Source organism: Pungitius pungitius, chromosome 11 (assembly GCF_949316345.1).
Source record: "Pungitius pungitius chromosome 11, fPunPun2.1, whole genome shotgun sequence".
NCBI classification, from domain to species: domain Eukaryota; kingdom Metazoa; phylum Chordata; class Actinopteri; order Perciformes; family Gasterosteidae; genus Pungitius; species Pungitius pungitius.
Window position 1 is genome coordinate 7,309,742 of NC_084910.1, and position 14,612 is coordinate 7,324,353.

At 44.8% G+C, this 14,612-nt stretch overlaps 1 protein-coding gene across 7 annotated transcripts in view; it reads left to right on the forward strand.

Annotated features, from left to right (window-relative positions):
* tsnare1 (T-SNARE Domain Containing 1) overlaps positions 1-14,612 on the forward strand; it is a 161,088-nt gene that overhangs the window by 71,462 nt on the left and 75,014 nt on the right. For 6 of the 7 annotated variants that reach the window (XR_009957046.1, XR_009957045.1, XR_009957047.1 and 3 more), the window contains exon 9: positions 8,218-8,290. The exons of the other annotated variant lie outside the window; for it this stretch is intronic. Coding sequence is in view for 3 of the 6 variants with exons in the window: in XM_062565319.1 (XP_062421303.1) it covers positions 8,218-8,290 (73 nt within the window). In the remaining 3 variants the exon portion in view is untranslated. The remainder of the gene's footprint in view (positions 1-8,217; positions 8,291-14,612) is intronic. 7 annotated transcript variants of the gene reach the window in all.

A 14,612-nucleotide genomic window follows, 5' to 3' on the forward strand; every position in this document is an offset into this window, starting at 1 on the left:
GGGGGATGTTGATTATGAGGTGGTGCGGTCTGACAGGGGCGGTGCTACACAAATATACCACCTCAACCTCCTGAAAGCCTGGAGGGAGGTGGAGTCTGTTTCTCTGATTTCCACAGTATCTGAAAGAGAGGACCTGGGGCCGGAGGTGCCAAAAGCGGCTAATCCCACCCCGCTCCCGTGTGAGGGTCGTCTCTCTGAGGACCAGAGAGCAGACATTGCCCAGTTGCAGAAGCGGTTTGCTGATGTGTTCTCCCCCCGGCCAGGCCGGACCGACCTGATAACGCACCGAATCGAGACTCCCCCGGGGGTGACGGTAAGGTCACGACCCTGTAGACTACCCGAACACAAACGAAAAGTGGTCCGGGAGGAATTAGCAGCTATGTTGGAGATGGGAGTAATAGAAGAGTCCAACAGTGCCTGGTGCAGCCCCATCGTCCTGGTGGCCAAGAAGGATGGGACTGTGCGGTTCTGCGTGGACTACCGCAAGGTGAATGACGTGTCACGATTCGACGCCTACCCAATGCCCCGGGTCGACGAACTCCTGGACCGGCTGGGCACTGCACGTTTCTTTACGACCCTGGATTTAACTAAGGGCTACTGGCAGATTCCACCGGCCGTCAGAGTCCAAAGAGAAAACTGCTTTCTCCACTCCGTATGGTTTGTACCAATTTACCGTGCTCCGGCCACATTTCAGCGGCTCATGGACAAGGTGCTGCGCCCGCACGCCGCATATGCGGCCGCATACCTGGATGATGTTATTATCCACAGCACCACCTGGGCGGAGCATGTGCGGCGGGTGGACGCGGTGCTGGGGTCGCTGAGGCGGGCCGGGCTCACCGCCAACCCGGGGAAGTGTGCAGTTGGACGGAGGGAGGTACGGTATTTGGGGTACCACTTGGGGGGGGGGCAGGTGCGTCCTCAGGTGGACAAGACAGCGGCAATTGCAGCCTGCCCGCGCCCCAAGACGAAAAAGGAGGTGAGGTGGTTTTTGGGGCTGGCAGGTTACTACAGACGGTTCATCGCCGGTTTCGCGGACCTCACCAGCCCCTTGACCGACCTGACCTGGAAAGGTGCGTCAGATCCGGTCCAGTGGTCGGAGCAGTGCCAGCGGGCGTTTGAGAAGGTAAAACAGACTCTCTGTGGGGAGCCGCTCCTCCACACACCTAACTTTTCTCTCCCGTTTGTTCTGCAGACCGACGCGTCGGACAGAGGGCTGGGGGCCGTTTTGTCCCAGGAGGTGGAGGGGGTCGACCGCCCCGTGGTCTACATCAGCCGGAAGCTATCGGAGAGGGAGGCCAGGTACAGCACGGTGGAGAAGGAGTGCCTGGCCATCCGGTGGGCGGTGGGCTCCCTGCGCTACTACCTCCTGGGACGCTCATTCACCCTCTGTTCGGACCACGCCCCGCTCCAATGGCTCCACCGCATGAAGGATACTAACGCCCGGATCACTCGGTGGTATCTGGCCATGCAGCCGTTTAACTTCAAGGTGGTCCATAGGCCGGGGACGCAGATGGTCGTGGCGGACTTCCTCTCCCGCCCTCTGGAGGGAGGGGGGGGGGGGAGTAAGCTAGGCCGGACGGCTCCCCGGCCTAAGTCGGGCGGTGGGGGTATGTGGTGGCGGGCGTGGTTTCAGCTCGGCTGCAGGTGGGAGAGAGGGGGAGTGGCTCAGGGAAAAGTGCCAGGTGAAAATAATAACAATCACCTGGGGATAATGACGTGTGTGCTCTCCCCTACTTAACAGTGAGGCGGGGGCGAGCGAGGGAGACGGGCGGTCCGACCGAGCGAGAAATCGTGTGCGAAAACCGGAGAAATAAAGCATTTGTTAAAACCCACCACCCTGCGGTCCCGTGCAGTGTCTTCACCCACGCACCCACACCGTACAATAATTTAGTTTTAATTATGGAAAAGCAATATCTTATATTTCATGTGTAAACGTTTTTAAGGACTGGATTTGAAATACATTTGAATTAAAATATTATAGTGAAAAAATTAAGTGAAAAACATAATCAAATTTACTTTTTTCTTTTTCTGGTGGCCTTGAAGGCAGTGATATTCAGTGCCCCAAAATGTCTGTCTGATAGTGTTAAAGTTTCTACAGAAACAGAGAGAAAAGACCTTAGTTTTCATCACTCACCATGTCTCAGGTGTCTTGACGTCCCTGCCGTCATGTCTTCCCAGTATGCTGATTGCAGCTACCCCTTCCCGATTGTGTCCAATTTTTTCTTAGTTGACTCACCTCCCCTTGTTTACTTAGGTGGCGTGCTGTGTGTTATGTGTTCGTCTTGTACTATTTGTCAAGTATTGAACGTACAATCTGGTTTTGCTATTTAGATTTTGTCTCTGCCTACCCCTTTTGGACTTTTGCCTTCTGTTTGTGTTACAAACCCTGCCTGTTCTCAACCCAGCTGTACCTCTCACATCTGCAAGTTGTGTTCTTGAGAATATCTGTTAATCAAGAAATGGACATCAGGCCACCTGGAAAATGTTTTTAAAATAGAATTTTGACCGAAATAAAACGTACTGACAAACGTTATTATTTAGATTTGAATACAAAAGGGCCATCACTGGGAAACTACATACAGAATGAAACAAAGAATAAGAATGCTTCTTTAAACCCAAATCAGGATCCTACTCTTCAGTGTTTGTGTCTAAACCTTTTGTTATTTTGTGAAACTGTCAAAGGTTTTTGACAGTTTGCAACGGTTCTAGGAGGCACACACAAATGATGTCGTCTTGCTAGCATGGACAAACTATGTTTGGGCATAGTCGAACTTGTCAACAGATGGACCAAAGACCCTCAGGCCCACCACGTGTAGCAAAAAGTAGAAGTGCACAAAGCTTTTTGCTAATAGTTACACGAGTAAATGTCATTTGTCGCCTCGATCCTTGTCATTTCTAAACCACAGAGGAGGAAGCAGGTTGGGCCTCGGCACACAGTCTCTAATATCTGCAACTCGGTCCCATCGCTGCCCTTCAGGCCCTGTTGCTGGCATCACGTTATCCTTATTCAGAGGCGTTAGGTCCTTGGACCACCGCCAATGAGGAAACATGATTTACATATATACACACGTATACCGTTTATTGGATGAAGGTAAAAGAGATTCTCAGTGGTAGAAACATGTCATCGTGTTTTTTCCTCCCTTCTCTCACCAGTAAGTCTGCATGCAAGTCTTAAATCTGCTTAACTGCTGCTAAATTTATTTTCTGCTGTGCCAGTGACACTGTGCCCTGTTGCCCGATGCCTTTGGGCTTAGGTGAGAGATGTGGGGAGAATGTTATATCAGCATTAAGCACACTTATCAGGGACAATGCCAATAGGGCATTGGAGAGAAAAGCAGATTAATGTATTTCATCCATATCTTCATATAACTGTTTCTTTTAATCTCTGCCAAGGTTACAATGTGTTGTGCGTGATCATTTATATACTTGAACATGAACCCTGAGCTGTCATTGTGGTTTTTCAGTTACAATTTGTTTAATTCCTTTGACTTTATTCAATAAATATGATTTTGAACAGAATGAAAGGGAGAAGAAGGCATTGACAGGATGTAGCTCATATCTTAATTGAATATGAAGATCATCCAGCAACAAACAAGCAGATATCGTCCAAATGCTCTCCACAGTTTGCTGATTGGTTTGGCCTCCAGCTGTTTTACTAAATTCTCAGTGGACTCCCGACTTAACCATCATAAGAATGGAATACAGCACAAGTATGTGACAGAATAGAAAACAGTAACACACACATAACAAATGGCACTTGCCAAAATTAATTTTAAATACCTGTCTGTTGGTATTAGTGGTTATGAAGCAAACTTTCAAATTCATACATAATGAGAAGGACTAATATAAGCTCCAATGAAAGTTCAACACAATATAGCAATATATATGTTGGTGGTACCTGGTTCTGGTTCTCCAGTGCCTGCATCTCCTCCAGCAGCTCCAGCAATATGCTGTCCAGCAGTGTGGCGTCAGTGTTGGTGCTCACTGGGGAGAGCAAAGCTTTTCTCCTCCCTGCGAAGCTCTGACAGCAGGTTGGAGGTGGAGTTGAAGGCGGATTTGGGTCTCTCCTGGTTCACTAATGGAGGCCATGCGAGTATGGCATTTATTTATTCAGCATAAAAGAAAATATTTGCTAAATGTAGTTTGCACACATGTCTCTTTAGCATGTAATAGCTGGAACTCCTGTATCTATTGCTGCTGTCACAGTGTGGGGTCGTTTCCTGTTTTACTTTGTAGTTTCTTGCCTCTCGTGCTCCTGGGTTAACTTTACTTCCTGCCCTGGTGTTTTCTTCTGTGGGTGTCTGCCGTGTGCCTAATTGTTTCCTCCTGTGTCCACGGAGTTGTCGTTATAAATAAGAGCAGTTTTATGTATTTAAAAGCTCAACGGTTTCCAACGTCACGTAACTTTCGATTTCATGAACTAAGATGTAATGATATTCTATTATAACATTTATATCAGTAGATATTCTAGTGAATTATATTACATTACATGTCATTTAGCTGAGGCTTTTACCCATGCATTACATTTTGCCTGGGGAGCAATTAGGGGTTAGGTGTCTTGCTCAGGGACACTTTGACATGGCACATGTAGCAGCCGGGATTTCAAAGTGAACTCTTTTGCGCTGTCCGATCACCCGCCTCAGTCCTGAATAAATTAAATCCTTGTCGACCCGCAATGCATTATGGGACATGCTGGGACGCAAAGGATAGATCCGATGTGTCCTCCAAATGGGCTCCTGGGGGACTGCATACCTTGACCGCGTTCCCAGGGGCCAACGGAATGGGACAGGCAAGTTGGATGCAAATGATGACTAACGTGCCTTGGGAGGGTGTATATAGAGCGCGGCCAAATAACAATCGACATGATGGAGTCAAATGATGTGCTTCCTAAACCAGTCTACACCTGAGATACATCCTTTTGTGCTCGGTCTCACTCCTAGAGCTTCACAAACAAACAATTGTGTTCCTCTGAGTCTTGATATAACCCTTGCTGCCAGAATTGCGCACTGTATGTTTCACTTTCTCGAATTCCTGCTGCTCTCTGCCATGTATCCAATCGAAAATCATCTTCCTTGTGCTGATACCTTGTAAGGTATCAAACTGTGATCAGCAAATTTGTCATTTAATTAAAAAAAAATGAATTTTGAGACTCAATCACACAGCGGATGTTCATGTAGGGACTGTATAAGTGGATGAGTATAACAGTCTTATGTAACATGGACATGAAAAAAATTTAATTCTATCAGAGGATCTGCAAGTTGCAAAGCTCTGCATCAAGCTGCATTCTCCCCCGCAAGTGTTCGTAATAGCTGGTATTTGACAGGTCCTAACAACTGGAGAAATACAAGACATACAGCGCCAGTGACTAAGGTGGCAATCATTTGCTGCCGGCAGACTAGTTTTGGTTATTTCTTTGGATTTCTTTTTTTTGTTATCTTAGCCTCAACTTGAATTGTTTTTTTGCTGTCTCTGCAGCGGCTCTAGTGTCAGATGGAACAGATATCTGTATCACAGTCTGACATTATAGTGTTTTTTTTCTGCATGTTCTTTTCATCAGTCGCACACAATAACAACAGTGGCAGGATTGACAGGGGACTGGCAGAGATAAGCGTCAGCACAATTTGACTCGCAGCCATTTTGGTGAATGCAACATGTTCCGTGACTCATTATTGTTCCCAGAACATGACGGTTTGGTTTGTTTGCCTTGCACCTCTCACAGTGAGGTGAGGTAAGGGTTAGCTATGGAGCTACTCTCCTTGCCTATGATGAAAAACTAGATTTGCTGAAGGAAATTTAATGAAAGGTTTGAGAAAATATTGTTATTCAAAACATATTGGAACAATGAGACACATGATAAAAAGTGTAATAGCTCTGTAACTACTTTGTCGATCTGGACATTTTCTCCCTGTAGGGATGAAGGGCAACCCCTGTGAATATTCTGATATGTAAAAATTAGTTTATATGTTACTGGTGAATAAATAAATAATTATATTACGTTGAAAAAAAACCTTCAACTTTTGAGATTTGCATGAAATAAAAATCGCTACCAGCCCTCCAAGTCCTATAAAACATTGAGATGCAGGCTAAAACCACATCTGAGTGATAGTGTGTGGACAGTAATCCTTTTCCTTGATAGTGAGGATTACTACTTTAGGACAGTGAAGGCCGGGACCAGTCAAAATCATGATTTTTGTCTATCTCAGCCTCTCAAGGCAGATTTTCCCCTTTTAACCACTCTTTGACATTGTTTGATCCCATTGGATATGAGTAAACCCCCACAGAAATGATAGACAGCTTCCTTAGCCACTGAGAAGAGCGTTAGTTACGCTTGAGAATGACGTCTGCCTGTGAAATTTGCCCCCTAACATTACTCCAAAGCCACAAGAAGCTGTGTCATGCAAGATGGCGGGTTGCTGTATTGCACTGCAGAAACAGGTGCTTAATTTCATTTTGTTCAAACATCATTAAAAGTATGGGGCATTTACGATTCGTTTGGTGGTTGTTTTCTCTGGTTTTGGCAGGTTTTGTCCAAGAGAAATTATACTTAATGTAAACGTAGATAAGCACTGCTGGGTGCATATTCTTTGGACTAATTGGCATATCTTATTTCATAACTCTTTTAAATTGTGTTTGGAGTCATTTCAAGCGGGTTGGTACATATTGTAGCAAGACTGTCAGAATTCGTAGCTGCTGGTGCGCAGGGAGGACTCAAATGCAGGATGTTCAAAAGGTGCTCTTTATTCACAAACAAAGCAGAAGGACGTGCACCAACGACGACTTGACATAGACAATGACGCGACAAGGGACAACAGGCACACAGGGCTTAAATATATTAGGGAGGTGCAGGTCATTGGACACAGGTGGAAACAATCAGGCAATCACAGGACAAGGCAGGAAGTGAAGTTACCCTGGGACACAAGAGACATGAAACTGCAAAATAAAACAGGAAGGAGAACCAAACCGTGACAAAGACTCTAATGTTTGAACATTGTGAAGCATTCATATATTTGTTTGTGAGGAATACACGTTTTCTAGCTCTAGTTTTGTACCAAATTTGATGACTCGCTACAACACAATATATTATAAATTCCCAGCCTAACCTGCTATGTCCTGTCTGTCAGGAAGTTAGTGTTCAAATGACAGTGAAGGCTGGCACAGCGAGCTGCTGGAGTTTGGGTTCAAGTATCCCTAGGATGATGGGGTCAAATCAAAGTTCCCTCCTGGACTACCATTCCTGCACCCGATCAGGTCCGCACAGGAACGAAAGCAATATGATGTGGAGTGCTGAGATACTTCTTTAGTTTTTATTTAGTAAAGCTGTAAATGGGAATATTACAGAAAAATATCCCGTCTGAGTTGCAAGCCCAATGCTGTTTTCCAGTAGCTGCTTGATTCTTGATTCGGAATTTAAATTCATGGAAATAAATAAATTAACCAGTGCTTTGCCAGGTAGAATAAATGTTATGGTTGCCCAAAGAAGGAAGTATTTTTCATTAAAAGGTTTTCCAGAGGCCATTTTGGCCGGACATAAATGTCTTTTCCTCAAGTACCAGCATGGCTGCCAGCTTCTACAACAATCTCTGCCACCTGTGATGGATGGCCCAGTAGGTTAGGCTACACAAATGCAGCTGTGATTGCATAGAGACATAATGGAGGAGAGCGGAGGGACCTGTGAGCAGGAGATAGACAGAGGTTTTATAAGCTTTCATTTTGCTTTGAGCTGAAACAGTCGGGAGTAAATTTAAAGCCTAGCTGTGGTCATTCATAGCTTCACTTGTTTGCTCTGTACCCTGACAGAAGTAACACAACAATTTGTCAATTAGACAGGGTAGGGGGGAATTTTATTTTAAATTTCCTTTACATAGAATAGTCCCTTATGTTACTCAGAGAAATCTACTCTTTATTTTGCAGTAATATTGTGCCGACCACCAGCTGAATATACATTAATATGTTGTAATCGTGGCACATTACAAAGAAGCTATTAAGACATGCAGTGTCTTTCCTATTTGTTGTCATTTATCTCCTGTGCTGCTGCACCAACTTTGAGTTGTCCTCTTTATCATTTCACAAATGTTAAAAGATTTGGATTTTTCTGTATCTTGAAGGTGTTCTTAGCCAATCAATGCCAGTGGCACCCAGTCACTGAGTGGAAGAATTGTATTGAATTATTAGTTTATTACCTTATAAACTTAACATTTGCTATGTTGTTCTCCATAGAGGGACATGCTGGACGTCAGTCAAATCATGAAAGATCTGGCCAGTATGGTCCATGAACAAGGCGACGCCATAGGTAAGATGTTCTAAGCATGTCTCTGTGTTGAATATGGTTTGCATAGTTTTCTGACACTCAATTTGCAAAGATAACGTAGAAAAAGATAATGTTGTAATGTTTTGATTTGATTTGCTTGAATAATACCCTAAGCTTGAAAATGCTGGCGGGTAAAACTCGCTTTGTATACCCTACCTCAATGACCTGCTGTTCAGATTATTAGATGAGAAGGAAAATACTCTGGGTTCATACAAACGGCACACTGTTGAGAGAAAATACGTTTAGCCACAATGTTATCTGTAAATGGTATTGTAATTTAGACTAGCCCAAAAACTACCGTATTTTTCTGACTATAAGGCGCATTTAAAATGCTTAAATTTTCTCAAATGGGTTGTTCGCCCTATAAATCAGTGCACCTTATATATGAATTCCTGATAGGTGTATTTCAACCACAGGGATACAAACTCAGAAGAACAAGAAACAAGAAAGTGCAATTTTATCAAAAAAGCCAATTTACAACATGTTATAGATAAGTGCCATTACAAGTACAATTTAAGTGCTACAATTTGCAGCAGGGGTCCGCGGGGAGGGTGGTCGGCGTGTTCCGTGTGTGTGAGTGGGGGGGGTCCGCTGCGAGGGAAGGGGGGGAGGTCGACTTGTTCCGTGTCCGCGCGGGGGGGCGGCGGTCGGCGTGTTGTGTGTGTGTGCGGGGGGGGGGTCCGCAGGGAGGGAGGGAGTTTTCTGCTCTAGAAAACGAGCGCTCACTTGTCTCAAATAAACAAATATAAAAATAAAACGTATTAATGTCAACGACCGTTTTCTAGGAAAACTTGGCTCCGCCCACTCTGTGTGCCGTTGAGACGCTCGCTCCGGACTTGCCACTGAGTTACTGGCAATTGCCACTCGCTCGCCTTGTTTTGCCACTGACGTGCCACGAGGTGCCACACGGTGCCACTCAGTTGCCATTGCCTGCCAGTGCCACAAGGGGGATCTCGCTGTTTCTCACAATTTGTTAGTGTTTTAGTCAAGGTAAAGTCTGAAGAGGTGTGTCTTTAGTTTGCGGCGGAAGATGTTAAGGTTCTCTGCGGTCCTGATGTCATCCCAGAGCTCGTTCTACCATTTAGTAGCAGGACAGCAAAGAGTCGTAATCTTGTTGAGTGTTTTGCTCTCTGTGAGTGAGGAAAAAGTAGCTTGGCAGATACAGAGCAGAGTGTGCGAGTTGGGATATAGGGTTTGACCATGTCCTGGAAGTAGACTGGACCTGATCCATTCACAGGTACGTGATCACCAATGTTTTGAACTGGATGCGGGCAGCCACTGGTAGCCAGTGAAGAGAGCGGAGGAGTGGAATAGTGTCGAAGAATTTAGGGTTGCTGCATTCTGGATGAGCTGCAGAGGTCGAATGGTGGTATCAGGGAGACCTGCTAGGAGAGATGACAAGAGCCTGCGGCCCCTTCTAAGTGAGAAGGGAACGTATTCTCCCGATGTTGTAGCGCGTGTATTTACAGGATCGTGTTATCGCAGTAATGTTTGGAGTCAGGGAGAGTTAGCTGTCCAGTGTCACACTGAGGTTCCTAACAGTCAACGTCGGCGTTAACACAGAGTTGCCGAAGTTAACAGTCAATTGCTGGGAAGGAGAGTCTTTCTCCGGAAAGAGAAGTAGTTCAGTCTGGTCCGGGTTGCTTTTCAGATGGTGAGCGGAAATCCAGGGCGAGATGTCAGTCAGACAGGCAGAGATCTGTGCAGCCACCTGCGTGTCTGAGTGGGGGAAAGAGAGAATTAGTTGGGTGTCATCAGCATAACTGTGATAGGAGAAACCAAGCGAGTGAATGACAGAGCCGAGAGAGTTGGCTTAGAGGAAGAATAGGAGGGGACACAAGACGGAACCCTAGAAATCTAGTAGTAAGAGGACAAGGTACCGACACAGATCCTTTCCAGGTTACCCGATAAGTGCGTCCCTCAAGGTAGGACGAGAGAAGAGCCTGTGACACCATGTTCCTGAAGGGAGGAGATATTACGGTACATTTGTGTGTCTAAGGACCCCAAAAACGGCATCTTGAGAGGCATGCTTACGATGTTGTAAACTCAAGACCGTCACGCAGTAGAACATGGGAATAGAGCAGCCAAGAAATAATTCAAAATAAATTAGTCAATGTTACGGAAGTGAAGAAAGCAAGAAGGTGAACGTAAAGAAGACCAAACAGAGTTTCTGAGGGAACAAAGCGAGATGGCTACAGTTAGGACAAAATTGAACAATGGGTTATTGAACAGAGAACAGCAGGTAGAAGCGTCTCCATTCGACTCAAGGAAACAGAAATAGCAATAATAAGAGCAGCGACTTTCGAGGAGGTCCTTCTTTGTACTTCCGTATAATGAGAAGGTTTCATCTCTCAGCAACTGCCAAAGGATTACGAAGAAACGCTGGCCATCTTCCGCATGTACTGCAAGAACAATATTACTGAAAACAAGATCCAGCCAGACCACATCACCAGCATGGACGAGGTCCCCCTCACTTTTGACATCCCCATGAACCGTACTAAGATCGGTACGGTATCTATACGCACCACAGGAATGAGAAGTTACTGTAGTTCTCGGTTGCCAGGCTAATTGCCAGAAATCACCCATGGTCATTTTCTAGAGGAAGAGTTTGCCAAAAGAATAATTTTTTATGAATGGGATGGGGTAGCTTTTGTTTTGTTAGTGTCTTTTTGAATGTGGCCTTCATATAGGCTAATATAAATGCCCTTCTAATCCCCTTTAGAGTCAAGCTGACTCACACTGATTCTGCACAATTTTACCATTTACTTTTTTCATTCTAACCCACTAGTCTTTATTATTGTGTTTAATATTTAGATAAAAACATAATGTACATAAATGAGAATAATTATTTTCTTCCAAAGGGCTTTCTTTAACACTGACTCCCAGCACATAATAACTTCACAATAAAATATTTATCAAAAACCATTAAGGTCAATACACTTACTCAACCTGCTTAATACCTTTATTGTGCATTCTAGTAAGAGAGTCTTTAGGTCAATGCTCTAACAACAATGGATGAGCTTCTTGTATGTCATGTTTTTGTGTATAGTGAAAATCAAAAAAATAAAGTAGTAGTCAGTGAGCTCCTCTCATTTATAATTTACAAATTGTAAACTCAAACAGAACCAACTAAGTCACATGCTGGTGTACGGCTCTTAAGCTTTCAAGTTGGTAATGATTCAAGCTGTGCGCCAATCAATGATGTCACACTGCAGCAAGTGTTTTTTATCAGCCTCTCAGAGTTTCATCTGCTGTGAGTTCTCTGATAACTGAGAATTGCAACCTGCATCCCGCAGAGAACACAAACGCTGCTACCTTTGAGACTTTCAGCATAGTCCATTTTGTGTCTTTTCGAACACATGTCCAGTAGTGTTACACTGGCTGCCGTCAGTGTATGAATTGAATGTCTTGAACGTAGTCTCATACGACTGAGTCGCCGGAAGACTAGAAAAGCTTATTTACCATTCACATCAAGTTGTTTTAACACATCAAAACCCCTATTGGGCAATATCATTGACTAGCGACAGTCTTAAATTAATCCAAGTTTTGTTTGGTGGATAGAGGTTTGCAAGGTCTCTTTTCCAGTTCTGGCAAGAGACACAGGCATGTTTCCTGTTGGGTCATCGGTTGATGAAGGTAAGTTGTCTTTTCAGTGTATGAGTGTTTTCCCACTACCGGTCTTCTCCCCTGTTAGGCATAGCGACGTGTTCCCATTGGGGGCATGTTGTGCTTTTTTGTCATTTTTGTGTGGTGATAGCGGGTTGAGCAGTTGTCTCGGGAACACATTCCTTGGTTCAGGGTTGGTCACCAGCTAGCTGGGTCCTCCTTTGTGCCAGCGGGCTTCAGTGCATCAGTACCCAACGCAAAGCCACTGAAGACTATCGTTGAGTTAACCATAGGATTTGGGGAATATTGCAAAATACACTCATCTGTTTGTACACTGTTGAGTCGACTGTATCTTTGTTGGTAGCTACGGATTGTACTGTTGGGCACCTTAAGCCTGGAACACACCAAGCCGACGGTCGGGCGTCGGGCAGCTTTCGTAGGTCGGCAGACTAAATGTCCTCAGTGTGTTCCGCACCGGCCGCCGAATTTGGTCCTCGTCGGCTTTGTGACGGCCAGTTCGACATGTTGACTCGGCATCGGGGCTTGTTGGTCGGTCGGGCCTTCTGATCATTCTGATTGGCTGCTCAGCCAGCGAACCAATACTGCCACCTGCTGGTACGGAAGGTATTTCCTCTTACGCAGGCACAGAACGAACGTGCTACTTGGCCGTCAGGTGTTGAGAATCGGCTTGGTGTGACAGGGCAACTTTGGACCCAGACGCTGCCGAAGTGAGCCGATTCTGCAGTCTGCTCACGTCGCCACTAGTTCATCGGCGTCGGCTTGGTGTGTTCCAGGCTTAACTAGTTCCTAGGTGTAGCATTATGGCATCTATTGATTTTGTTAAGGCTCCTTCTGAAGAATTGCTTCTGAAATTCACAAAGGAACATCTATTGAAGTTGAGTGACTTACCATGTTGAGATTAGTGTCAAGGACACTGTAAGATCTATTTTGTCAGCTTATTTGTTTTCGCAGTTGTTTTGAAGGTTGTTGCCCAAGTTCACAGATGTCACAGCGGCTGGTGCAGATAGAGCCAGGAAGAACTCAGACGCAGGGTTTCAAAACAACAAGTGCTCTTTAATAATTCCGACTCGAGGACTGCGGACTGACGTGAACCAACACTGAACAACATTTAACAATGATGCGACAAGGCACACCAGGCACACAGTGCTTAAATATACAAGAGAGGTGCAGGTAATTGGACACAGGTGGAAACAATCAGACAATCACAGGACAAGGCAGAAAGTGAAGCTAACACCAGGAACAAAGGACATGAAACTACAAAATAAAACAGGAAGAAGACCCAAACCGTGTCAAAAGAAAAGATCCCCATCTGTTTGTTAACCTTTGTTAACGTGTGGCTGACTCTCGTGCTTGGCCTGATGCAGATCGCACGTTGATGCTTCAATGCGTTTTTACACATTCGCACAAGATACATATTCCTTATGTAAAAGGTTAAGACTGGCGTCTTGCAGGCATATGAACTGGTCCCTGAATTACTGATTACGTGATCTGCTAACTCAGTAAAGCAAGTAAGGTCTGTAATTATTGTCAGGGAAAGGGACACTGGAAGAACAGAAGTTTTCGAAGCTTGTTGCTCTAGCTGGGTCAGTTTCACATGTTTAAAAATTGTCCCCACCAATCGGTACTGATTATTCGCCATTATTCACAAATGGATATGTTTCCATTTTGAGAAGTGAGGTGCAAGTACCTGTTAAGATCTTGCGAGACACTGGTGCCTCGCAATCATTTGTATTGGAATCTGTCCCGCCTTTCTCTTTGGAGACTAATACAGAAACCAGTGTCCTGATTCTAGGGATGGTTTTGACTACGTTGTCTGTTCCCCTGCACAAAGTGGAACTTAATTCTGACTTGGTGCAAGGTAAGGTTACCCTTGGTGTGCCTCCCTTTTTGCCTGTTGATGGTCTGCATGTGCTTTTGTACCTTCATTGGTTGTTTCAAATACTCCATCCTTTGTAGAAGCCAACGATTAAAGCATACAGAGCTACCCAGAGGTATTTTCTGCTTGCTCTGTGACTCGTGCTATGAGCCGTGCTAACACTACAGCCAAAATCGAACCTAGGCAGCACAAAACCAACCAGACTGATAATCTTTTAGATGGTGTACCGCTTTCCATGTCCCACAGCGATCTTGTGGTGAAGCAGTCTGCTGATCCTACTCCGAAAGAGCTATATGACCATGTACTTCCTGTTGAGGACGTTTGGAGTGCCGCCCAGGGTTACTACTATCAAAGTGGGTTGTTAGTGAGGAAATGGCTGCCTCACAGCCAAAGTTTTGTAGGAGGCGCTATTGTTCAGATTGTGATTCCTTCTAAACTTAAGGATCTAGTTATGAAGACATCTCATGATGTTTCTGGACACTTCTGGATGTCATTTTATTGGCCTCGTTTGAAGTAAAAATATTTCGGCTTACATCAAAACCTGCCATGTTTGTCAGTTGACTGGGAAGCCTAATCAGGGTTTAAGTTCAGCTCCGCTGCAACCTATTACTGTTATAGGCTATCCTTTTTAGCATCTGATTATCAATTCTGTTGGACTGTTGCCCTGTTTTAAAGCTGGTAGCACCTATATTGAGCCCATGTTGACAGCCTATCCACATCACAACAAAATATGTTGTGAAAGCTCTGTCACAGTTTATCTCAGTTTTTGGGATACCTAAATTGATCCAGAGCGATCAGGAT